At 36.1% G+C, this 27,753-nt stretch overlaps 1 protein-coding gene across 1 annotated transcript in view; it reads left to right on the forward strand.

Moving 5' to 3' along the window:
- Positions 1–27,753, forward strand: part of CNTN6 (contactin 6) — a 284,097-nt gene that overhangs the window by 160,386 nt on the left and 95,958 nt on the right. The window contains 3 exon segments of the mRNA XM_045493582.1: positions 3,326–3,421; positions 17,592–17,795; positions 20,057–20,159. Coding sequence (XP_045349538.1) covers positions 3,326–3,421; positions 17,592–17,795; positions 20,057–20,159 — 403 coding nt within the window.

Here is a 27,753-nt window from a genome sequence, read left to right on the forward strand (position 1 = left end):
ACTGTAGTTTAGATACTTTAAATTGATTATTTTATTTAATCCCTACCGCAACCCTGATAAGTAGGTTTATGTATTGCATTTTTTCCCTTCCTCAATGATTTATCCAATACTGTCCCATCCATTTCACTGAGAAATTTGAAACCACCATGAAAAATGTTCTCATCTAACCAGCAAATAACCCTACTGTCTATCTTATATCAGTAATTAATACCTTTTTTTTTTCTTGATACCCCTTTCTTAAAAAGGTCAGTGCTTCCACAGGAGCTCTGATTACCACTTTTCTGACTTTTCAAGAACTTCACCCTAATCTGTGTCTTAGAATCAGCAATCTCTTTATCTAATTCTTTATATCAATATAGCACCGCTGCCCTCCAAACTCCTCCCTGTTCTCGAAATCTTACCTCTCATTCATAGCCAACTCTAAAGAGTTTACACACCTGTGATCCCCATATTCTTATCTACTACCTACTATTCACCCCTCAATCCACTTTAGCCTCTTCTCCATAATTTTACTTACATTTCTCCTGTCAGGATTACGTATGACCTTCATGTTGCCTAATACATTTTTCTGTCCGCATCTTATTCCATGTCTTAGATGCTGCTTTCTACCTATTTTCCCTTTTTCTGTCTCCCTCTCTCCTTCCCTCTTTCCCTCCCCTTCCTTCCTTCTTTCCTTTCTCTATAGTTCTCTACTCTACCTGTAAATATTGGAGACTTTTAGAGTTTGAATCTAGATGACTATCTACCAGATTGTTCTTGCCAAAAATTTGAGAGTCATCCCATGGGGATTACGTGCATTCCTATGGCTTTAAATGCTATATATATGCTCTTAAATTTCATTCTCATAAATCTGGACCTTGCCTCACCTGTGAATTCAGGGCTCATATGTCTTATAGCTTACATGACATTGTCATTCAGATAACTCATGGATAAGACACACACAATAATCAAAATAGAAGTCTTCAATCTCTCTAAATCACACCACAAATTAATTTCAGTTATACTACAGTGAAGTTGTTAAGCAAAAAAGGCACACACAATTTATAATCTTTATATTTTTAAAGATAAAGAGAGCTGTAGGTAAAGATCTAATAATCTCCACTTCCATATCTTTCATTCATGTCCTTGAGATAACCAAGGTGAATAATAAAAATATATATATTCTGTAATTTTCTCTATACCAATTAAAAGAGATGCTCATATTTAGGTTTTTACTTCATTCTTTCACAGTGGGATAGGTCATAGCAATATTTAGCACTTTTTTAACTTAATAGTCTAACTCACTTTCCAAGAACTTTCCACATGAGTCCTTTATATTTAATAAATTCTTTCTAATCATGGATGGCATTCCATTCTATGACCTTGTGGATATTTTTCACCTTTTGCACTGATTTATTATTCAGTTGTTTCTTGGTGTTCCCTTTTTACTTTTAATATAATTCCATTATAATATAATAGCCCCAAATGTCCTGATTACTGCAGTTTCTTATTGACCCCTGCCCACTATGTGCCCATGAATAGTGCTTTCTTTCAATATTATGAAAATTCCCTGCTGTTATCTACATCTAGGTTTTTAAACATGTTTTTCTTTCTGCAAGGAATATTTTCCCTTCTCCATATCACCATTGCATGGCTGTCTCTCATCCATAACATCTGTATCCTGTTCTTTTCACTTACAAGATAGGTCAGTTAGATAAAAGGTTAAGCTGCTGGGGTGCCTGGGTGGCTCAGTCAGTTAAGCGTCCAACTTCTGCTTAGGTCATGATCTTATGATCCATGAGTCTGAGCCCTGCATCGGGCTCTGTGCTGACAGCTCAGAGCCTGGAACCTGCTTAGGATTCTGATCTGCCTCTCTCTGCCCCTCCCCTGTTGGCATTCTGTCTCTCTCTCTCCATCTCAAAAATAAACATTAAAAATTAAAAAAAAAGAAAAACAAGGTTACACTGCTATAATACAGAGACCTCAAAATAAATGCCTCAAACGATATAGGAGTTTATTTATCTTTTCTATGATGATCCAGAGTGGATGTTCCAGATCACCTGTGGTTGTACTCCATGCAATCACTCAAGTACCCGGGTTAATGGTGGCTCTTTCAACTTGACCAGGATCTTTCCTGTCATTGGCAATCTAGATGCTGAAGGTATGGGTGGAGTACATACAACTATGGACATTTCCTTTCACACATAATAGGTAGAAGTTTCACTCGTTTCTCCTTACCGTATGAAGTGCGAAGATGTCTGCAAAACGTAGCCTCTGGTTGGAAAAGTGTATTTGATCTGCAAATCTATTATTATGGAAGAAGGGAGCATATATCATTTTTGTAGACAACCAGCAGCCTCCACACCATAATAATTATCACAATTTGTAAATTATACATTTGTTGCTTTGTTTTTTAACTTGTGTTCTAGTTTTCCTCTTAGATAACAAGCACAATAAGGGCAATGTACATGCCTGACTCATTTACCAATACATATTCTCTCCTTAATATGCTTCCTCCATTTGAGTAGGGATTCAATACAAATTTGTTAAAAGACTAAATGAATGTAGAAAAGAATTTTACAGGTGAAAAAACCTAAGGTTCAGAGAAGTTCAACAATTTACTCATTCCTGGATGCTGAATGACCATTTTCCAGGAATGTTGAAAGATTTGTACCTCCTGTGGATGGCTTAACAAGATAACTAGTTAGCTTTCTTCTAACAGTGAATTTATATGATTGTTTTATGGTATAGGATATTACAACACTCCAAACAAGATCATGATGCTACTTTTTGAAGGAGTAGAACAAGAAAATGAGAAAATATGCCTTCTTTCCCATTGGTTCAGTCACATTGAACTCTTTCCCTCACTCTATTCCATCCTAAGTTCTCACAGACTTCATGTGCACATCAAATACCAACCATTAATCTAAGATGCTAGAAGATTACAGCAAACTTGCTGCATATACATACCTTTTTTTTTTTTTTTTAATCACACCTTCCCTGGGCAAAGAAAGTAAATATGCGCTGGATTTTAAAGATTTTCTGCTGGGCTACAGGCTGCCTGGGAGAATAAAAGTAAACAGATAGTAGGTATTGTTAATAAATGTTTTCATCACATACTCTGATTATATGAAAAAGGAAGAAGAGAAGAAAGAAGAAAAAAGAAGGAAAAAACAAGATTTTTAGAGATAAAAATCAGTGTAGATAAATTGATCATCAACTAAATCTTCTGGTCAGCCAAGTATGGGTGTCCATTACTGTTAAGAATAAAAATAAGTTTGAGATTCTTCTTTAACGTGTTTGTTACTGCAAGATGATTCTAAAGCTGTTTTGTTTGTTTTCCAAGATATTGAAGACTTTGAAACCAAAACAAGAAGCACAGTGTCCGTCCGAGAAGGTCAAGGTGTGGTGCTTCTCTGTGGCCCACCACCACACTTTGGAGGTATGGTGGGGGGTACTTTGGGTCACACCATTAATGTGGTCTCTTGATGAGTAAAGAAGGCACATCTTGAAGTCAAAGATAGCTCTTCATCAAATCAAAAGGAACTTCAAGTCCCTTCAAGTTCATCCTATCGCATCTGAACAGTTCCATTGTAAATCATTTTTAAAAGAATTTTTTTCATGCAGTCACTCGAGTGAAAATGAGTACCTGAGTACCAAGTAAAAATGACCCCTGATGCAATCTGATGCTTGTCACCCTGAATGTCAGGAGACAATTTGTGTAACCTCCTTTGGCTCAGTTTCCTCCTCTGTAGAATTGAGACACAAACTGATAATCTGTATTACAGTGCTGTTGTGAATGTTGAGTGAGCTAATGAATGCAAATTGATGAGTGTAATGGCTAGTGCTTATTCAGAAAAGAAAGCTGAGATTGTTATTTCATTGTTACTATGGACATCCATGGAAAAGCAAATTCCAACATTCCTCTTGGGAACCTCACCTTAACTATTGTAAGAGGAGAGTTACCACATTAATTACAAGCAAATTTTGGATGGCACCAAATCAGAGTATCTCCTAGCAATGGTGAAAACATGCACTCAACACCAATCTCTAGTTTGTAAGAATCTGGACTGATCCATGAATTAACCTGTTTGTTGCCAAGGACCTAAACCATCTACTCATTCGCACCCCCTCAGGGTTGCATTTGGTCAAATGATTTGGTAAAATATGGTGGATTCTTAACCAACAGTGAATCTGGAAGAAGCAGCATCAAAATATCCAGGGAGTCATTTGATTTGGTTCAATTCAGTATCATACTGACTATATTATAGTTAGCTTAATAATAATAGCAAATACTTATACAGCATAGATCTAAGTACTTTACATGTATTAACTTTTAAAATTCTCATAGCAGCTTCATGAAAGAAATAGTATGATTATTGTTTCACAGATGAGAACAATAAGGTAGAGAGAGGTTAAGTAACTAGTCTATGGTAACATAGCTGATAGGTCCTGGAGCCGAGCTCCAAATCCAGCCAGAGTGGCTCCTAGAGCAGCCCTTTTATAGTTTAGTCCCACTCTGGAATGGGAGAATTTTGAAAGCACATAGAACAAATATTTAAAAATAAAATGAAAGCTATTTTACCCCTAATATTAAACAAAATATTATTTATGATCTTTTAAAACCTGAAAACATTTTTCCATTTGTTTCATTTTTACACAGTTACATGAAATGCTGATGCAAAAAAAAAGGAAGAAACTGATTAGAAGTTAACAATATTTTATTCAAAAATATTACACAGTAGTATAACATTATGCTCACCTAAAATATTGGGGGAGAGTTATACTGTTTTCAATGCTATCTGAGATAAAATAGTATTATTCTGCAGCATTGAAAAAATATAATGCCACTTATTTTTTAACCATAGGGAAATTATTTTTTAGTGGTATAACCTAAGATGACAAGACAGGCAAAATCATGCCTGTTTTGTGCTGTCAGTCTATGTCAGTCTATGTCTTTTTATGCTCTGACTTTGGTCAAAGAATCTTGTCAGAATTGAAGATTATTTTCAACTTTGTTTACCCTGAATGAAGGTAGCAGAAATGTCAAATATTTGTAAATGAATGTCATATATTTTTAAAAGGCAGCCAGATAGGAAAAGCTTTCCCTATTACCTTGTTACCTACCACCATTAAAGTATGTGTTGATCATCTAAAGCATGTAACACCCTTATTGTAACAGTTCTCTCTGCTTAATGCCATGAGATTAAGTCATAGACAAAACTGCCTTCCATTAAGACCTTTTTAAGTGAATAACTAATGGCTATTGCATGCAAGTTATGACAAATTTGTCAGATACCAAATTTGATTATATCATATGTTTTTAGCAGGATTCCAAGGTATTTGTCAATATTGACTTCATCCGGCTATCGTAGGAATTTTCATCCTGAGAGCGCCTGGGGTTGCGCATGCTTCCTCATCTCTACAAAGGCAGAAATACTGGAATAGTTTTCTTCTGTTCTTTATAGTTCTCCCAATCAAAACTGAGGGGAATATTGACAGACACCCTTTGATCCAACTATACAAAGAGTCATCAATTCATTAGAAGAGGACTACCAATTATTGACTTGATATCATGAGCAAAAAGGACTTTGCATGATTTTCTCACTCCCAGGATTCTGATTATTAAGAATAATCATTTTTAAATGAGGAAACCAAGACTCAGATAAACTAAGTAAATCAGTTTTCAGTTAGTAAATGAAGACAAGATTCTAGTAGAGGAATTTCTGACTTCCAAAAAAAAAAAAAAAAAAAAGATTGCCTTTGGATAGAAAGCTCTGTAGTTAATGGTTAAACCTCAGATTGTGTATCAGTTTCAACACTCTTACACCTCCAGGTTTGCTAAGAGTTTTAAGAGTGTCTTTAACTGGCTCATTTGAAACAATTCTTTATTCTTCCTTTTCCTTTCTCACCTTCCTGTGAAGGTGAATTGTGCCAAGAAAGACTTCAAGAATGTAGAGAAACATATTGGTTGGATAACCTTCAAATTGATTTAGTGGACAGCTGGTTTAAAATGAGCCAATTTTACACATAGACATTTTTGTCTTTGTAATTTTTCTCTGGTTTAGGATGTATATATGTGTGTATATATATGTAGCTTCAAGCAACACCCAATTATTAGTTCACAGTTCTATATGTCAGAAGCCAAAGGATGGTGTGGCTGCTGTCTCTACTCAGATTCTTACAAGGACAAAATCAAAGTCATGACCAGATGGCATTCTTTTCTGACAAGTCTGAGGAAGGCTCGGTTTCCAGGCTTACTCAAGTTGTTGGCTGAACTGGGTTCCTCGCCATTGTGGAACTCAGGTTTACCCCAGTTCCTTCCTGGCCAGATGTCAAGGGCCACTGTCATCTTCTAGAGGATGCCCGCACTTCTTGCCACATGTTTTCTTCCATCTTCAGAGCCAACAGCAAAGAATACCCCTCACCTCCATTCGTTCTAATAGTTCAAATCTCTCTAGCCAAGATAAGGGAGAAATTATCTTAAACGTGATGTTATCAGAACATTCTGAGTTATATGTATTTTTTCTCTAGTGTATTCACAAAACAAAACAAAACAAAACAAAAAAAACTTGGAAAACATTTGTTAAACAAGGCAGGCCTGGGGCACCTGGGTGGCTCAGTTGGTTAAGCGTCCGACTTCAACTCAGGTCATGATCTCGCGGTGTGTGAGTTTGAGCCCCACGTCGGGCTCTGTGCTGACAGCTCAGAGCCTGGACCCTGCTTTGGATTCTGTGTCTCCCTCTCCCTCCGGCCCTCCCCTGCTCACTCTCTGACTCTCTCTTTCAATAATAAATATTAAAAAAAAATTTTTAAAAACAAGGCAGGCCTATCAGATACATTGTAGTTTGTTTTATAAAACAAAAGCCAAAAACAAGAACAATGGGAGACTAAGAAAAATTACCAAATAGGTTGAATTCTATAAATTGACCTGGGGGAAGAAAATGGCTCCAGGAACAAAACAAAAGGAAAAAGTGTGTGTAGATGGATTTCCCATATAAATGATTAGTGATAACTCAGTGAAGCAGAGTAATCGGCATAAGCCAAACTCAATAGGTGCTGTTTTATTGATGTCCTTTTTTTTCCCACATAGACCAAAGGAGACCTGACTTCAGAATAGGCTTTCTTGTGGATATTTCCTATCCAATTTTAAAGGTAACTGTGAGTGTGCTGTTCTTCTAGAAAGAGAGAATTTATAGATAAAGCTTATTCCAAAGGAAAGGGACCCATAGTGAAAGAGAAAGAAACCTAGGCAATAATGCCAGAACACAAAACTGGCACATTTTGCTTTATCTCTTAGAAATGTGATATTTGGACACAAAACAGGAACCATTCCCTATATTCTGAGGAGAGAAGTATATTTGCTTCCTTAATCCTATTTCTTAACTACAGATAAACTCCATGAATGTGACTGAATCTATGCCAATAGAGCCAGATTAAGCCCCGGTTTCCATCTTCCTAAAAAAATATAATTCTAGAATGTTACAGAGAAATATAAATTTTTTCTGAAAGTTTTGCCTGAAGACCACAGAGAGTGCTACAATGTTTATCTGGTTGAAACACTTTATACCCTATTAGACATTGTTTTCCTTTCTCCTAAACTCTCTCACTGGTAGTCTATGACTTCCCTCATCTCTACACAATCTCCAACAGTCCCTTCTATTGTCTATTATAGTTATTATCCATAATTTGGATACCCATGTCAGAAAAATACAAGTCTCAAACGAAAAAAAAAAAAAAAAGAGAAAAGAAAGAAAGAAAAATACAAGTCTTCTAGTTAGCCTCTTGGTGCTTGGCAAAGCTAAAATTTACTAGTCAGCTAAAAAGACTTTTCCTTTCCTTTACTAGGTCTCTAGAGGATTCTATGATCTCTTCTCTGTATCCAGGTTTATGTGACAAAAAGAGTCAATACACTATTCATTTTGCTTATTCATTTGGGGGAGGGGTCACTGAGCCTTGAGATAGACTATGAACTTTGTTGCAGGGAAGTCTTTCTACTATGGGTTTTCACTCACCTCAAGGATGTACTTTTGCTTAAGAGCCTTGTCACTTTAATGGAGATTCTGCATAAGTCATTTGCAACATCACTGAACTCAAAATTATCTTGAACTTTTTGAATGGAGATGAAAAACTTGAAGCCAAAGCCGTTGGATGAATTTGAAAATAAACCATCAGTAGATCTTCATGGGTGCAGTGAGTTAACCCAGCTTCACATGAAGTTTTTTTTCTTTATTTAGAAAAAGAAAATTAATCTTTATTTATTTTTGAGACACACACACACACACACACACACACACACACAGAATACAAGAGGGGAGGTACAGAGAGAGAGGGAGACACAGAATTCAAAGCAGGTTTCAGGCTCCTCGCTGTCAGCAAAAAGCCCAATGCGGGGCTGGAACTCACAAACTGTGAGTTCATGACTTGAGCCGAAGTCAGACGCTTAACTGACTGTGCCACCCAGGCACCCCTGAAATTTTCTTTAAAAATGACAGAGTGAAAGAATGGTACATGTTGTCTAAAATAATTAAGATAACCTTCACTGTGAAATTATAATTTCATCATATCTAAAGTAAAGCACATTCTTTCCCTTTATTGTCTCAATATAAAATTCTCAATCCTGGGCTCATAAACATCATAGGCTTAAAGTTTGTTTTAGAGGAAATATTCCATTGTCTTCTCAGATAAAACTTTTAGGTTGGTACAACAGTTGAATTTATGCCAGTAGTTTGGAGCATCTTTGTCTGTGGTAGGAAGATAGCACTGCTGTTTGAGCCCAGCGTTTGTATTTTCATCAATAAAAATGTTGACAACTCAACATAAATGGAAAATCATTTTCAGCAAAGTCTCAAAATTATGTTATAGAATCAAGAGGAAAATTACATAGAGGAAAAAGTGCTAAATTTTCATATGGCCTTCTACCTAGTTAGTTTTTTTTTTTCCCCCTTCTGTTTCTGGAGTAAATGACAGTGGTGTTTTCTTAGTAAGTAGGACAAATCAGCAACAACAGCATTACTTCGGGGTTGCTTGAGTGTGTAAAAGGCAGACAGGCTCAAGAGTTGCCTGTTGGTATAGTAATGACAGTGATAGCCATCATTATTGAACTTGCACTATTATTTACTCAACAAATATTTATTGTGTACATCCTAAGCCACTCATTTTAGTGAATTTTAGGGATAGTGGAGAACAATGTGACAAAGTCTTTCCGTTCATGAATCTTATAATAAGCAAGTATAAAAATATGACAGATGGTCATAAAAGCTAGGGAGAAAACTAAAGTGGGTCAGGAGTGGTGGGTGTTGCTATTGTATATTGTGAGGCCACAGTAGGCTTTGTTTGTATTTGAGAAAAGAACTAAAAGAATGAGAGAGTGAGACATCGAGAAAAGGCAGTTTGGGCAGAGGGAACAACATGTGCAAGGGGCCTGTGGTAGGGCTGTATCTGGCACATTAGAAGAATAGCAATAAAACCAGTATAGAGAAAGAAAAGTGTGCAAACATGAGACTGGATGAGGATATAAGCACTACTTTAGAGCTATTTTAGAGCCTTTGAATTTTACTGTGACTGAGATTAGAATGCCTTGTGTAGTACTGAGCAAAAGACTGACATAATTTATCTGACTTCCAGTTAAAAATTTTATTATTGGGACACTTGTGTGGCTCACTTGGTTAAGCATTTGACTCTTGATCTTGGCTCACTTCATGATCTCATACTTTGTGAGATTGAGCCCCGCATTGGGCTCTGTGCTGACAGTGCAGAGCCTGCTTGCACTCGCTTTCTCTCTTTCTCTCCCTCCCTCCCTCAAAATAAATAAATAAACATTAAAAAAAATCTCCCTAGAGAATAGACCTTAAAGGGGCAATAATATAAGGAGTTAAAAGTGATTCAGGGGAGAGATAATGGTGTCTTGAACTGGGATGATAGCAACAAACAGATGAATAAATAACCATCTTCACTATATGTTCAGAGGGTATACCTAAAATAATTTCCTGGAAGATTAGATGTAGACTATAAGAGAAAGGAGTAGTTTTTGCACTGAACAATTGGAAGAATGGAATGCCGTTTATTGGGATGAGACCAATAAAGGGAGAGCAGATTTTGGAATGGGAGACATCAGGAATTTGTTTGGGTACATTTTAACTTACAGATGTCTATTAGATAGAACAATGAAAATTTTGAGTAGGCAGTTGGATTTACATGTTTATGGGGAAAGCTCTGGTTTGGAGAAATCAATTCAGAAGTTACCATTGTTAAAAAACTAAATGTAACTGAATAAATTTAAAGATCTGATTGGCTTTATTCAGTGATTTATGAATTGAGCAGCAAACCATCTTGCAAATGGGAAGAAGCTCTGAAGAGCTGTACAAAATGAAAGACTTTTAGAGACAGAAAGAGGCAAAGCAAGGAAGTCGCTCTAGCAAAGTAAATTGTTTCAGGCAAGGTCACCTTCCTCTGGAGGACAAATAGGGTCTGTCAGGTGGATTGCCTCACAAGTGCTGACCCGGTAATTCCAGATTGCCTGGTTAAGGGTCACATTTCTGGGAGAGGCTGAAACTGGAATTTGGTTTGCCGATGTGGGACTTAGCACCAGTGACTCCATTTGGGACCTATTGTCTATGTCTCTCTTTTTTTCTTTTAACACCATGTGTAAGTAGTGTTTAAAGCATATGATTGGATGAGATAATGAATACCTCCTGTACACTGGGCACTCAGCTCAGCATTTTCTGTACCTCAACTCATATAACACTTCCAAAGAAAATGTCTCCATTCTAGAAATTGAGTAGTTGTTTTAAAGAAGTAATTGTTTACTTGACCAAGAAGACATACGTTGAGTGTAAACACTACTGCATTTATTCTCCTGCCTAATCTGATCTGACATAATCTGGCCCACAATAGATGATAACTGCTGAATAAAGTATAAATGGAAATAGCAAGTCCTCTTATCTCTATTGGAGATTATGTAAACAGCACCCAGGGAGGTAAATTAATTTGCATAATGTTACTGTAACATGTTAGAATCAGAAAGATCATGTAGCTGACCAGAGTCCTATGCACCACATTTCCTCTGTCTACTTTCAGAATCTTATTCATACCCAGTAAGAATGTTTTCTCTTACTTTCCATGACATCAGACACAAGTCTTGTGTTACAGCCTGTTTCCATTTGTAGAGCCCAGGGTTTCTCACCATCAGCACTATTGACACTTCAGGATGAGACGATTCTTTGTGATAGGGATTGTCCTGTGTTCTGTGTATTGTGAAGATGGTTAGCAACGTTCCTGGCCTGTGCCCTGTTGGTACCAGTAGCACTCCCTCCCCCAATAACAAGAAGGAAAAATATCTCCAGACATTGCCAAATAGTCCCTCTCAGGCAAAATCACCCTTGCTTGAGAACCACTGAAATAGCCCATCACTTACATTTTCTGTATTTAGCTCATCTATGGAGGATGGAATTGAGCAGAAAAAAGGAAGTCTGGTCTTTGTGTATTTGCCTTCATGATTTGCCCCTCTTCCTTACAATTGGAGGTTTCTCAGAAGTTCACTCAGACACTGGCTGTGTTTTCATTTCTTCCCTAGGACATGAGCAGTACTAGAGTTCTTTGGAAACTAGCACTAATAGGAACTCAGAGGGCCTTTACTTAGTGGTTGTTTGTAAATGATAAAAGCAGCTATCTCCATGATTCTGAACACGGGTGTATAAATCAAAAGGCATCTAATAAAACCTAAGTGGTTAAGCAGTAATTGTGGAACAAATGGGAACTCAAATCGGAGTGGCTGTAAAGGTGTCAGGGCAGTGTTCTGGGCTGCATCATAAACTTGCTCAATACCAGTATCGATGACTTCAACCCAGAAAAGGTATTATTTTTCTTGGATTAGGTCTTTGCTGCTGAGCTAGCATACCCATGATTTACCACCCAACAGCCAGTCACATTTAACTCCAAAGCATTGCACAAGGTTTACAGTAAAGTACACGCATTCCAGGTTATTCCAAAGGGGAGATTTGCCCACTAAACCTGAGAACAATGCTTCAGATTCTTTATTCTTCTCATGTATTTTCTACTTCTAGACACATGCTACCAATTTCGAAGTATATCTTACAGAGCCAATAGAAGTTCTCAGTGTCATTGTTCTTCCACGTGGGATACCTCTCCTCTAATAAAAATTACATCCCATATAATGGGTACAATAGCATGGATCTCGTGTTTGTGTTTTAAATATTGCAGTGCAAGATATAGGGCTGTAAATTATGTCAAAATGTAATCATGCTCTAGGGAAAACAGTGTTTGTTGTATGCTTGAGGGAACACAGATAGAGTCTTCAATTGCTTACTACAGATCTGCCATTTCTAATAATAAAGTTGTAGAGGATGGTGTCAGTGTGCAACTACAGGCAGTGCCTCAGGAAGGACCAATTATCATTCAGTTCTAATGTTACTGCTGAATCATCACAGGGAAAATGCATCACAATCATTAATAACATAAATGTCATAGGTGGTGGAGAAAATATTTAAAAATTCAATGGTTTCAACTTAAGTGGCTCATGAATTATACATTTAATTAAGAAAAGCCAAATGGGAAGAATTTTAAACTTCTAGTTTTTTTTTCTTTCCCCATTAAAAATATACAGATTAAGCATTACAGTGGCTGATGATGGAACAAAATAGATAAAAGCCCCCACGGTAGCTTGGCTGTTTGGGTGGATGGGAATAGGTGACCCATAGGGAGAAGGGAGAAAGGTGGAATGGAAAATATAGTGACTGGAAGGGCTTGCAGCTTAACTGCTTCACCAATTCACAGAGGAGCACAAAGGGGTCCCTGGATTCTAGAACTACTACAGAACTACTGCCATATTCCCCTCTTCTCATTCACCAGTAAAAAGAGAAGGTTGGGCTGGAGGATCTTTAGGTCCCTTCCATCCCAGACATGCCGCAAATCCATGAACTGAGGAACATCCTCTTTTCCAGGCTCCCACGTACCGCCCAAAGAGAAATATACAAGATAGCCACCATTTTGTCAAACTCTGAGCCATTTCCCTTCCTAGTATGATTATGCAGAAGAGATTGAGAATTACCACTGTATTAATGGTTTTCAAAGCAGTGTTCTGAGACGCCCCCAGTCTCAGCATTTCCCGGGAATTCGTTAGCAGTGCAAATTCTCTGGTTCCTTTCCTGACCTACCGAGAGTGAAACCGGGAGGGTAGAACCCACCAATTTGTGTTTTACCAAGTCCTCTAGGTGATTGTGATGCACCCTGAAGTTTCAAAATCTCTATTCTAGTGAGGCCATTTTGGAGAAAATAATTACTTCTTAGTGGTTTAAAAAATGCATACTATTCCCTACTAGTAGTAGCTACAAACAGGTTGAAGTGATTGAGAGTGACAGATTAACGTTTCATTCTGTAAGATTCTGAGGAAATTGAACACAGGACAGACATCGTTGATGGAGGGAGAGGATGGGTAGAGAGGAACAGGTGTCCTAGTTCTCAGTAGGCTTGGATAGGCAGAGAGGTTGGGTGTTTAGAAAGAAGTGTCAGGGTAAGGAAGAATAGCCTAGGGGATTTGGCATCTGAAAGAGCTAGGTTCAAGTCCTACCCCTTGCACCTGCAAACAATGTGATTTGGGGAAATTACTTTTATACTTTTAGCTCCAATACCCTGTACTATTTAATGGGCATATTATTAATAGCCAATTAGCCTCACAAAATGAATTTATGGATTGATGAAACAGGTATGAAATAAAAGTGCTCATTACTTTTTATATAATTTTGTTTATTTCTGAACCACATTCTTCTGGCAACTTCTAAATGTTCCACTATTGAAGAAAGATACATCACATGCAGGGATAGATCAGAAAGTTTTAGCAGTCAAAGTGAAAATGAATTCACCAAGGGAGAAATGGAAATTACAGTCTCAGGTCTCAAGATTATAGGGTAAAGAATACAAAGATTTCTTGGGCATTAGTGGCAACTTGTAATTTCTGTTAAGTGAGAGGGTTACCTTGGATTTCATAGAACTAGAGATTATTCCTCTTCCCAAATCAGCATTGAATAAAGATCCCTAAGCTGGGACATAGCCCTGGGAATTTGCTCAAGATTGTCTTTATTTCACAAAAGGTTCAAAAGATGAGGAGTCACTGACAGCAAGGGAATCTGAACTACATTTTTTCCTTCTCTCTTTATTGAAGAAAAATTTACTATCTAGATAGCTCTCAGTTTCAAACAAAAACCCTTTGAGCATCTTCTCTTTGGTGGAGACAGAGTAACAGGCTTAGAAGTGAAGCAGCAAAGGACATCAGTAAAGAAACTTAGAAGCAAGAGACCACATGAAATGATAAAAAGACTCCAGTAGAGACTTGTAAAAGCAATGAAGATTCAATACCCAGGAACAGGACAAGAATGTCAAGGCATATTTTCAAAAATAAAAAGTGAATTGCATTTATGCATACTTGATCTAAAAGCATTAGACTCTTAGAGAGATCAAAGGAATGTTGAGGGTGGAGTAGACAATTCATAGCTTTAACTTCCCATTCACTGCAAAAATAAATATTTTTTCGTAACATCTCAAGCAATGCTCATCTTTCCTCTGCTTTGTCATCTTTGATAGAGAGCTGTTACCTCATAAATCACCTGCTATTATAGTCCTGAAGTTTAGGATGGCCTTCATTTTATTAGGCCTCCTGGACATCAAGAGAAAGGGCGTTACTTAACCCTTCATACACCTGGCAGCAATTCAGTCTATGAAGACAGCTCAATTATTCTTCCCCACCCTGCTCCCAGGGTAACAATCTAAGTTCTTATCATTTTCTTTTGTGACTTAATTTCAGGCCTTTGCTATGTTGGTTATCTGTCTCTTGATGTACTTGAGAATTTTGATTCCCCTTCCAATAAGAAGTGCTCTGAACATAATATTCCGGTTCACCCACATGAGCCATTTGTAGGGTGTTGAAAATACAGATTCCATGATAGTTCACTCAGATATAATGAAACCAAATTGCTAAGAGTAGGATTAGCTATCTGTATTTTAACGAGCTTGCTTCGTGATTCTAATGTGCTCTGAATAAAACATAATACTCCAGTCTGAACGGTTCAGAGAAAGGATGAAAAATATTATTCATCTATTGTTTTACAAGTTGTAATTCATTCTGGTGTTTAGCTTTCCTGACATGATTTTCATCCTATTTTTCCCATTTGTACAAATATTATACAGTAATTAAAAATTGTAATGTGACAGAAACACTTTATGTAGAGAGTAAAAGTCTTTTGTATTTCTTTCTCTTACCCTAAGAACACCATTGTATACATTTCTAGGTTGCTGAATTAAATAATTTATATAGACACACATATACACATGCACATACACACAATACTAAATATCTTGATTTACAACATACTTTGCACATAACCATACATCTTTGATTTTTTTCTATCTGAATACTACTTTTATAGGCTTAATGCCACTCTCTGCATTTTCACATTCTATACATAAGTGGCATTTTTGTTGATTGTTCTCTGACATATCCTCTCATATTTGATTCCTTCCTGAGAATTATCAGAGTTGTGCCAGTATGGATGAATTCATTTTTACTAAAATAACTTATGAATTATTGTTAGAATTTAATGCTTGGCTCCTCCCCACTATTAATGGTCTATCTGTAGGCTCTTATTTCTTCCTCCCTCTTTCCTTCCCTCCTTCTTTTTATGCTTTCTAAAGTCTGGTTTCCTAAGTGTAACATCTCAAGCAATTCTCATCATTCCTCTGCTTTGTAATATTTGATAGTGTATTGTTAAAGCTTTATATATTTTCCTCGGTGAAAGAGGTGATAAAGATGGCAACATTCCCATACTCCCACTTTCTCATGAGTGTTTCTATGTAGATGAAATTTAAGGGAAGAATAGCTATCGATCTGTTTTGCCTCCTCATCCTTTCGAGAATTTAAATTCAGTAAGGTTAGTGAAAAATGTTTCAGCCGGTCTGCTTCCACCTGGGGTAGACTTCTAGAACATATCAGAAATAATTAGTCTCTTTTGGCTTTACCGTATCATGCTTCTGCACCCGTTTTTAATAAAAGTGCAGATGACAATGATGGCCCAGAGCCTCTGCCTGATCAAGAGGCCCCTAGTTGCTTCAACTGTTCTATGAGCTGTGATTTCCTAGTGTGTGGTTTCCAAGTTCATCTGCAGGTGAAGATGTTTTCAACCATGTGTATTTCCCTTCTTCACCCCCAGTATCTCCGCATTTGAACCAGTTATATTCTTTACTTCCTTAGACATAAGTTCAGTTCTACCTAGTTTTCATGGTATACACAATGTCTTAGGTTTCAGATAGTATCACACTTAAAAACCTTAATCCATGAGAATATTTTTCTTTGTTGCAAGATTTCTGGCTAAAATTTAAAAAGATAGACATGTGATTTGTGCATAGATGTGAAACAACTGTAATTCTCACATATATAATTCTGGTAGAGAGGTTGACTGATACAACAACTTTGGAAAATTCTTTTGTAGTTTCTTATAAAGTTAAACACGTGTCTATCTACCTTAAGTCTCACTCCTAGGACCTTATCCAAGAGAAATGAAAATGTCAATAGACAGTCTTATAAAAGAATGTTTATTTCAACCTAATGCATAATGGTCCCAACCTGGAAACAATCCAAATGCTCATCAACAAGAAAGTGGCTGAACAAATTGTCGTCTATTTATAAAATGGAATATTACTCAGCAATAGAAAGCAAAGGAGTACTGATAGTCACACAACGTAGATGAACATTAAAAATATATATATGTTAAAAGAAATCAGACACAAAATAGTACATTCTATTTGATTTCATTCTTATGAAATCCAAATATAGACAGAAATAATCTATGATGATAGAAATTAGGTAGTAGTTACAATGGTAGAGATTGACCAGAAGGAGACATAAGGAAATTTCTGAAGAGATAGAAATGTTCCATATTTTATTTTGGCAGGGCAGCTATATAGGGTTTATAATTGTTACAAATAAGTAAACTGAATGTTTTAGACCTGTGCATTTTATGGTATGTTTAACATATACATATACATCAGTTAATCTCTGGAAATCATATATATATATACTTATATATATATATATATATCTACTTATATATATATATATACTTATATATATATATGATCCATTTTTATATAAAAATCATATATATCATCCACTTGTATATATAAATCATATATATATAAATATGTATATATATCATCCACTTATATATATAAAGCATATATATATCATCTCTTTTATATACACAATATATAATGTGTATATATATGCAAATATATATATATATATATATATATAATCCACTTATATATGTAAATTATATATATCATCTACTTATTCTCTTAATACCCCATCGTTGCATTCCTAATCGAACAAAGCTAATGAAGGGCAGGGTGACCATATAATTTATCATCCAAATTTGGATATATTTGAATATAAGGGAATATTACAATTATAACAGGACAACAGTCATAAACTAGACAAACAGGGGCCCAATTTTATTCCAGTTAAGGAGAGGAGGACACAGAAGTTTCAGGTAAGAGTGAATACAACAAAGATAACAGTTTTTTTTTTTTCTGTTTTCCAGATTTATCTTATGCATGGACTTTCAATGATAACCCCTTATATGTCCAAGAGGACAACAGACGGTTTGTATCACAAGAGACAGGAAACCTATACATTGCCAAAGTGGAACCATCAGATGTGGGCAACTATACTTGCTTCGTAACAAACAAGGAAGCCCAGAGAAGTGTTCAAGGACCACCCACCCCATTAGTGCAGCGCACTGATGGTAAGATGATGAGGTCTCTTGGGAATATACTTTGCCCATTGCTCTTGAAGCCTGGGGAGTTCTCTAGAGCTTTCTGCTGCCCTCTGGTTCAGAGGAGCCACATCATGAGTGAGTGGAGGTTTCATCGACAAACATGATGAAAATCAGAAATCATAAAAATATAGTAGAAAATTCTATAAGTCACTCGCACGGTACAGTATACATGATTCTGAGTATATTGCACCATCTCTTTGGCATTGGAACAGATACTTTCTTTTCTTAAGGAACATTTTATGTAAACAAAAGTTTGTTTGGAGAAGTAGGCGTGTGTGTGTGCACGTGTGGGTGCTGCCAAACTTATTAATCGAATACTATGTTTTCAGTGAGCATATGATGCAGCCTTTCTTTAATGCCTCTTTCTCTTTCATATTTGTCTTTTTGTTCATCCTTTATTTACCTGGCTGGCAAAATGGGGAAAAAAAGGTTCACATCCAAGGAAAGCAAAGCAGCAAACATTAATTACAAGCATTCCAAAGAGGAATGAAACACAGGATTCGTACTAATTATAGTCCTCCAAGGAACAGAATTCAGATTGGTCTCTGATGAGTCTTGTAGCTTCGTCAAGTCATAGCTGGCACAAGATTTAGAAAGCTGGAAAACCTAGGGAAGTTATGAAAGTAGAATAACCCTCCAGTTGATTCTTTATTTAAATATTCACAGTGGTAAATGTAAAGATAGAAAACCTGTTGATGCACTTTATGATCAGATCTGGGCTGGAAATGTAGTACCTCATAGAGTTTTTCTCCTCTCTGAGCATTTTAAGAAAAGCAAGAACATAATGCTAATAACAGCTAACAGAATTATGGAACCAATTCCATACAGGGAGTTCTTATGACAGAGTTTTTATAATCACTAAGTATCCAAATATATTTGCATAGTCTTAATTCAGAATTCAGCAACCACTAGATTTATTCACAGTATCTCCCCTTCAGTGAGTACTCTGTTCACGACAGAAAGAGCTCATAAGCCAATAATATGCATATAAATTCTACCATGTTTTTCCTTTTTTGGTCTACTTGTAGTTTCTGCTTCTCCCCTTCTTAATTCCTTCATACTCCCATCCCCTCTATTCTCTTTAATGCATGTGTGGTAAAAAGAGATCAGAAGAATTATACCATATTAATGTTAATAGTATAATGTAAAAAATATCAAACCTCTTCTAAAAGTAGTCCCTGAAGAAATATCAGATGTCAAGAGAATAGAACCTAGAAAATTTAACCAACGTAGTTGACTGAAGTAGTAACTAGTGCTCTCTACCTCCTCAACCATAGCTTCTTTAAATGTTTGGAATGATCAAGGTCTTAAAAATCAAGTATTTTTATTTGACATATATTTTGTAAGTTTTAGCTTTTGTGAGGTTACACTGGCCACCAAATAAACCATTTATTTTTAGAATGTATTATTCTGGTGTTTGGTATGTGAGTAAGACAAAAAAAGTGGGGGGATCAAAAATTTTGAAGAATCTTGATTTGCCAGTGATTAAATTAGCTAAGTTAATGAGGATAGCCTAAAGACAGATTTCTGTTCCAACTCTGGTAGGTAGCATGTTTACAATAAATTTGACTACTGTCTTATTCTTATCCCATATCCATAATTCCTTATTGAAAAACTTAAAACTATATAACAGAGATGTTTTTTATAAGTGTACATACATCAAAACCATTTAGCAGTAAATTCTTAATGAACTGGCGTAAGAGTATTTATGCCATTATTTATCTCAACTGTTGTTACTACTTTATAGGTTTTGTTGCAAAAATACTGTTATTTTGTATTAAGAGACTGTATACAGTGTTAGCTGAAAATTTCCTTACTCCTGAACAGATGTGGCCCCATGAGTTCTGTGAAGGGGTGATAGATCTGGCTATCTCTAGAGAACAAATGTTCTTGATAATTCAGAAACATTTTATATTCTAGATGCATTCGTTCCTTAATTGGAAGACACATTTTTTGTAAGATTCTAATATGGAATACAGGGAAATGAGGGATGCCTCTATTCTGATACTTTGATATATTTTAGATATTTCTTATTTAAGGAAGACGGGAATGAGTTAATTCTGTAAGTAGCATCATGTAGTTTTTCTTTGCCCTCTGTCACTCATTAAAGTATATAAAAATATTGTTAATTGAAGGGCAAAATAATCAGATTTTGGTTAATGAAGCATTTACTTCACAGAAAACTTCTATTCTCCAGAAATGCTGCTAGCTCTTTTGATATTTAACAGGTGTGATGGGGGAATATGAACCAAAGATTGAAGTGCGTTTTCCTGAAACTATACAAGCTGCAAAGGATTCATCTGTAAAACTGGAATGCTTTGCCCTTGGAAAGTAAGGTTTTTTTGTTTTGTTTTGTTTTGTTTCTGGTTGTTTAATTAAAAAAAAAAAAACTTTTTGTTATTCAAACATTGCTGTAAGGTAAATTACCAAATAGATTTCAAATGCTGGGCAAAAGTGGAACTTTCTGATTGGAATTTAAACAAACATGCCTAATACTCTGAAAATGAGTGGGCCTGCAGTTCTCCCCGAATGTATTGATAGTTCCTCTACTTTGAGCATAATGAGTACCATTTAGGCAGCATCTTGCAAAGGAATATGTGTGCTTGTATAAGACGGTGAGCAAGTCACTAAAACTTCAACATGCCCTTCACTCTGTCTTGTCCTACAGCCAGAAATATATTGCCTGGAGTGTCTTCTTGCTTGATTAATCAGCAGTTCTCTTAAATGAAAAAACCTGCAACTGCAAGTTTCCAAAATAAAACTAATTAAAGGCCATTGTTCATAGCAGATCATTAGAATTGAGCTCAACTTGCCCTGTAGTGGAGGGCACTTTGTTTTCCGCAGATGAGTGTTTATCAGCCAACAGGTTTGGAATGTGTTTAAGCACTCAAATATCTGCAATTTTGCATAAAATGTGCAGACATCTCTTTGTGCCAAAAGGCACTATGCACACTTCACTCTTATGCCTGTAAATAAGAGTACCCACGTCACAAAGAGATGGATGGCTAGACTAGATCTGCTGTTTAAAAACAGTGTGCAGATGAATTAATCACCTGGCGACATGGTTAAACTGAAGTTCTGTAGGTTTGGGGTGAGGCTTGATTTCTCCCTTTCTAACAAGCTCCCAGGTAATGATGACTTTTCTTTTCTATAGAACATATTTTGAATCATAAGAGACGTGACGCTATCAAATTTGAAGGTTCACCTCTAAATACAGTCTATTCTGAAAGCAGGCACCACATTTAGAAAAAGGGATTTACATTACAAATTTGAAAAATGTTTTTAAAGTTTCCATTTTGTTGTTAAGTAAATATACTGAGCAAGCCAAATAATGCTGGCTACTAAATCCTTTTAAGTTCCTTTCTGATGTAGTTTTAGGGTGATGGTGGGGTGGTTCTGTAGCCAACAGCCGAGAAATAATTCTTGAAGATGTCTTTGGTGCAAAAAGGGTGAATTTATTAAAACGTGGGGACAGGAGCCATGGGCAGGAAGAGCTGCCCTGGGGTCATGACTGGTAACTCATTATGTACTCTCAGGTTGGGAGGGGGTCAGGGTAAGTCTCTAAGGTATTTTGGAAGCAAGGTTTCCTGGACCTTGAGGGGCTAGTTGTTGCTAGGGAAATGGCATTTATTACCATTTAGTGAAACCTCAGTCATGACACCCTTCAGATGTGTGTATCAGGGGCCCCATAGCTTGGCATATGATTGTGTATATCTTGGGGCAGTTGAGATAAAGGGACTAGACTTACAGGATCCTCGAGGTTGGGATAATGTTAAGCTAAGGGTCTCTTTTGCCCCCAGCAAAGTGACATCATGGAGGCAGCTGAGGTCCTAGAGGGAGGTCACTCTGCCGGTCTCAAGGACTTGTCAGTGGGCTATAGGCAGTAAGGGAATTTAATTTTTCATTTGCCTTAGTTTCCCACATCACCATGGCAGGCACCAAACCCTTGTCCTTTGTTCTCAGGTAGCCAGGAGTGTCTGAAGAATATCACACATCCTCCACCTGGGGGGCTGCAGTGCCAACCTGTATTTTGCCCTCTGCTTGCCCCACACTCCCTCATCACTTTCTGTATGAAATTTTGTAGATCTTTAAGTTAAATTTCTGGAAGTACTCATTTTTCATGTATTCAAAATACCATATTTTATTTTCATACAGTATTGGTTCCACAGTATGTGTCCGATAAATAATTATTGACTGATTAAATCATGCATAAGAAAAGGACAAATGGGAACTTTCTGTCACAGTTTTTGTCTTCCTGCCTTTTAAGACATGATAAACTTTCACCATTTTCAAGCTTTCTCCAAATTTAAAGTTTATAAAAAAAAACATAAAGCGTCAGCAAAATACTTTGAGAATTAGAAAATTTACTTAAAAAAAACAATGAAAGATAGCAACTGAAATTTCATTTATAGCTGATTCTATCATATTTGGCATCAGGGAATATGGATGGATTCCTGTAATTAAAGAAAATATTCTCACATAAAAAAAACTTTGAAAATTATTGAGGCTGGTTCTCAGGAATTTCATATAAATAAATTAACTTTGTTAAACATTTGTTAGTAAGAGTTTAGATTGTATATACATATATGTAATCTATCTATATGTAATCCTCATAATTATTCAGGGTATATCATATTTTCATTATATATGAGAAAACTGAGGCTCAAATTGGATAAATAACCTAATCAATTTAAGCTCCTGTTAACACAAGGGCAATTCTAAGCTAGTCACACCTCATTTTAAGTTCTGAACTTAGAATCTTTTGAATAAATGATTAAGATAGTTGCTCATGAAACCAGTGAAGACAGATTCAGTTCCCAGTTTTCTCAAGAGTTGTCTGACTGTTAGCAACATGCTTCTTAAGCTCCACAAATTAACATGTACTCATCCGAGAGGACTTAATGTGATACCAGCCTTTTATGTTTATTTTGAAGTATGAAGTGGATAATACACATAAAGAACATTTAGCACGGAACTTGGTGCTTAGGCAGTGAATGTTCATTGAGTTATTCTGAACCCAAAATTCAAATTCTATTATCTTTTGTCTAACCAGTGTTTGAGTTAGTGGGTATGATGGAACTAGAAACAGGTATCTCAGAGGGTACACAAGTTCTCATCACTGCAGCTCATTCCTTTTCTGTCTCATACTAATGCCAGTATAAGAGAGAGCAACAGAGTCAGTTCTGGGGTAGAAAAGAGCAGCAGTAAGGAGAAAACTTAGTCGATTAATAAAGGCTCTGGATTGCTCACATTAGGTTTCCTAATTTTATTTATTTCTACATTTCGTTTCTAAAAACTCAAACCTACAGAAATACTGGAAGAGTAATAACTGCACAATGACTTCAATCATACATATCGTTCACCTGAACTGACCAAGTATAAATCTTCGCCACATTCCCTTCTGTCTCTCTCTGTCTACCTCTCACTCTCTCCCCCAGCCCCACCTTTTTCCCTCTCTCCCCTCTTACCACACACACCCATACCCACACCTGCACACGTGCCATGCATTAAAACAGATGGGTGGTTATGTTATAACTTGGACTGCATTTTGGAGAGAGATATTTATGGCACTCAAAATATTGCTTAAAATACACACTCGGGTCACCTGGGTGGATCTGTCAGTTAAGCATCTGACTCTTGCTTTCAGCTCAGGTCCTGATCTCACCGTTTGTGAGCTCAAACCCCACATTGGGCTCTGTGCTGGCAGTACAGAGCCTGCTTGGGATTCTCTCTCTCCCTCTCCCTCTGCCCCTGCCCCACTTGTGCTGCCTCTTTTCTCTCTCAAAATAAATAAATAAAATTTAAAAATGTTTACAAAAAATATCCACACTCAATTTCAAGCTCAGCTTGCTATGAAATGGAGGAGTGGAAGAAAGAAAAAAGGCAGAGTTAGGAAACTTTGACCATCCCATTTAGAGTTCACCATTTGACTTCACTCTTAGGATTCAGTCATGAGTACATACTAAAAGAATACATTGGAAGTAAATGGAAGGAGTAGATTAATAATCCAAACAAGGGAACTGAAGCCTTAGGATATATGAGATAAATTGTTAAAAAGTCTCAAATGGAATGATTTAGCAATAAGTGAAATCATCTCTTTAATTAACCTCATGGTGATGGAAACAGTCAATACATTAAAAAGTGACAACTAGTGAAACTACATATGGTAAAATTTATTACCTTAAAAATATGTGGGAATACCTAAGCTTCCTGATATAATTTGTACTAGCAGTATTCGACTCAGGAAAATTTAAGTTGGAAAAATAATAGGTTAAAAAAAAACCCTCGTGAAATGTTTAATGTCATGTGTATGTCCAGAAACAACTTGATGGATAAATGGTACATTCATTGTTAAGTTTACACATAAAAGATTTGTTGCAGAGGAAATAAAATTAAGAAGAATGGGAAATGATGAAGATTACTTAACTGCACTTCATAGAAAATTGTCAAGGAAATAATTCATTTAATGGAGTATACTCCATAAGATTTTATGTGACAAAATTAATCAATGTTGAGATTGTGTTTTGATTATGTTATGATTATGTCCTTGGGGTTAAAACAGAAAGTCCAAAGCATCCTCTGGGTCAAAGTGATAGTGTTAAAATATCCAGTATAAGAAACACATGCTTTGTGTAATTTTAGTGTAGATACATTTCTCATTTCTTCAGATAGACAAAATCTATATGAAAATTTTTGTATACTTTGCAAAATTATACATATGTATATCAAAAAGAACTTTTATGTATGCTTGCCAGCAGTTTTCAGAGAGCAAATTGCATTGCAGTTGAAATAGTGCAAACATACTGAGAATGCTTTTTGGTCCCTTATAAGATTTGATATCTCTCAAATATTTTACCAACTTTTAAAAATTTGCAAATTAATAAACATAAAAAACAATACATTCTCTTGAAAATTAATTATGTGATAGGCAGAATTAACAATCTGAAAATGTTTAAAATCAAACCTTTGCTTCTTAAATTATAAATCTATATTTGCACGTTTATTACAAAGTGTTTTTAGAAACTCTACTGAAAGATAATTATAGATCATATTCTCTGACATCTCTTCATGAATATATTGCCGTGCCGCATTTGGGTTTAGTTATTTTTTTTCCAAATATAGGAACTACTTTGTAAAAGTAAGTTTGAATCTCCTTGTTCACTTTCTGAGATGCCACACTTCTTTGTAAGATGTCCGATAAACACAAAACTGAGCAAAGCTAATCTGGGGAGGAATGAAATCAAAGTTCTATTTCTTATTAGCACTCTTTCTAAACACTTTTGTTAAACGACTAGTGAATGCTTTTTTGCTATCAACTATAAATTCATTTAAACCAGGATTTACATATTTTGGTAAATAAGAGAGATAAGTAGAGAAAGGGAAGGAAGAAGACAGGGAGGGAGGGAGGAAATCAGGTGAATAGGTGGCTACAAGGGGGAAAGAAAGGTCAATGTCATCTCTTATTCTTATTAAGTTTTTCATTTTTAGAACCTAAGACAGTTCCTAAAATACTTACTGTTTTTTGTGACATGTTTTTGGAAAGCAGTACATGCAGACTTGCATAATGAGACGATATCCCCTCTTTCCCCATGGAATATTCCTCCTCTTGAGTGTGTAGCTAGCTTTTGGGACTTGTATCATGCTTGGTGTTCTCTGAACTTCCAGAGACTAGGACTTGGTAGCTGTTGTTAGTTTTGAAAAATCCCCAACCATCATGACTTCAACGATTTCTTTTATTCATTTTCCTCTCTGTTCTCCTTCTGGTATTTCTGGTAGACATCTGTTGCACCATTTATAATTGCCCACAGTTCTTAGATATTCTGAGGGTTTGTGGGTTTTTTAGTTTTTCATTCTTTTTTTCTCTTTGTGTTTTGGTTCGGAAAACTTTTACTGATATTTCTTGTAGTTCACTTATTCTTTCCTCAGCTATATTCAGTCCACAGGTGAGTCCATCAAAAGAATTCTCATTTGTATTACAATGGTTTTTCTTTCTAGCATTTTCTTTTGATCATCTCTTACAGATTCATTTTTTTCTGCTTGCATTAATAATGTGTTTTTTTATGTTGTCTGCTTTCTTTTTTTTCCATTAGGGCCCTCAGCACATTAATCATAGTAATTTTAAATTTCCAGTCTGATAATCCCAGAATATTTGCCATGTTTGAGTATGGTTCCCTTACTTGTTTTTGTCTCTGAAGACTGCTTATCAACATGCTTTGTATTTTTGTTGTTGTTGTTGAACCACTGATGAGGTTTATCAGTTACAAGGAATTGAGGTAACTGGATTTTAGGGTGAGGTTTATCTAGCAAGGAGTTAAACTGTGTCTACTGTTTACCACCTTTGTTTCCTGTAGCTATGGTGTCAGAAGGTAACATTTTCTCTATTGTCTTTGGTCTCCCCTGCTGTCTTTGGTTTTCCTGTAGAGACTCTTTCTCAAGTAGAGCCTGAGTCTGCATATTCTATCAGGTATAATGCCCTGCTGTTATACAGGGCCCGACTGATAATATGAAAGTCCTTGCTTGCTAATTCCATCATCTTTGTAATTTATGAATCTGTTTCTGTTGACTTCTTTTTCTCCTAGTCATGATTCTCATTTTTATGCTTTTTAGGTTATCTGGTAATTTAGCTTGAATTATAGACATAATGTTATGTTGTTATATGCCATATTGTGGTGTATGTTTAAAATACTAGATTTTATTGACAGGATTTAAGGTATTATAAATCTGCTTGATCTTTCTGTGGCTTATTATGAAGCCTAGCTGGCTATAGAGTAGACTTTAGTCTTAGGCTAGTTAACTAGTAAGATGCATGCCCCTACTGAATGCTCCAGTGTTTATTAAATTTCTCTTCTATAGCTTGGAGGAAATCTGCTGTCCTACAGCCCTGTTTGAGTTCTGAAAATTGTTGTATGCTCAGTCCCATGTGATACACTTGTGCACTTTCTTTTCATAATCCCATCCTCTCTGATACTCTGTTGTACAATCCAGTTGCTTTGGCCTCATGTGACTCCTGAACTCAGTGAAACAGTAATGCCCTATTTAGGTTCCCCTTCCTGATTCTTTCCTCTGGAAAGGGCCTGTCGATAGAAAAACCAAGATACCAAAGGCTTGCTTCATGTCTTTCCCCTCCTTCAGGGATCACAGTTTTGTGCTGTCCATTGTTCTGTTTCTGGGATCAGGTTTTTCCTCCTGTAATTGTCCAGGTTTTCATTTGCTTCCAGTAGGAGGGTAAATATAGTCCCAGTGATTTGAACATAGCTAGAAGCCAGATATTGTTTTTAATGCTAATTATGAAGGTGAATGCAGTGAAGTTTAGAGAAATTAAGTGTCTAAATCAACATAAATTTAACTCTGGAATTGAAATGTAAATTTCACTGATTCTGACTTCAAAACTCACACTCATAGCCATTTGATATTTACATTAAATTATCTTTTAATATATGAATTTATTCCCTGTGGGTAGAGGCAGTTAGCCCCAATTCTATAAATGTTTTCCTCACAAAGTCTTGAAAAATTTCAGTAAAATATTTAAAAGATTTTGTCTGAGGAATGGAATTATAGATGTATTTCCCATTTAGAGTCTCTGTAATTACTAACATTTCAGCAACAAGTGAACCTTATCTTTATATATTAAAAATAAATAAATAAATAAAAAGATAACCTTTTTTAAAATCCAGGCGATTTTTAATAAGAGGCAAGAAGCGTTTCCAAAAATCAATCAGGTCCACTGAGGAGCATTCCCCCCATGGGTTTGTATGAGATGATGGTAGTATCTACCATTTATAAAAATCTGGGATAGATGATTAGAGATGGAACAGAAAACACAGTTTCAGTGACAGAAACCCATGTGGGAGACTGCTGCCATCAGGCAGGCAGGGTGACTAGAGAGTGAGGTCTAGGGAAAGCTGACTCGAGTGTTGACTCATAG

Source organism: Leopardus geoffroyi, chromosome A2 (assembly GCF_018350155.1).
Source record: "Leopardus geoffroyi isolate Oge1 chromosome A2, O.geoffroyi_Oge1_pat1.0, whole genome shotgun sequence".
NCBI classification, from domain to species: Eukaryota; Metazoa; Chordata; class Mammalia; order Carnivora; family Felidae; genus Leopardus; species Leopardus geoffroyi.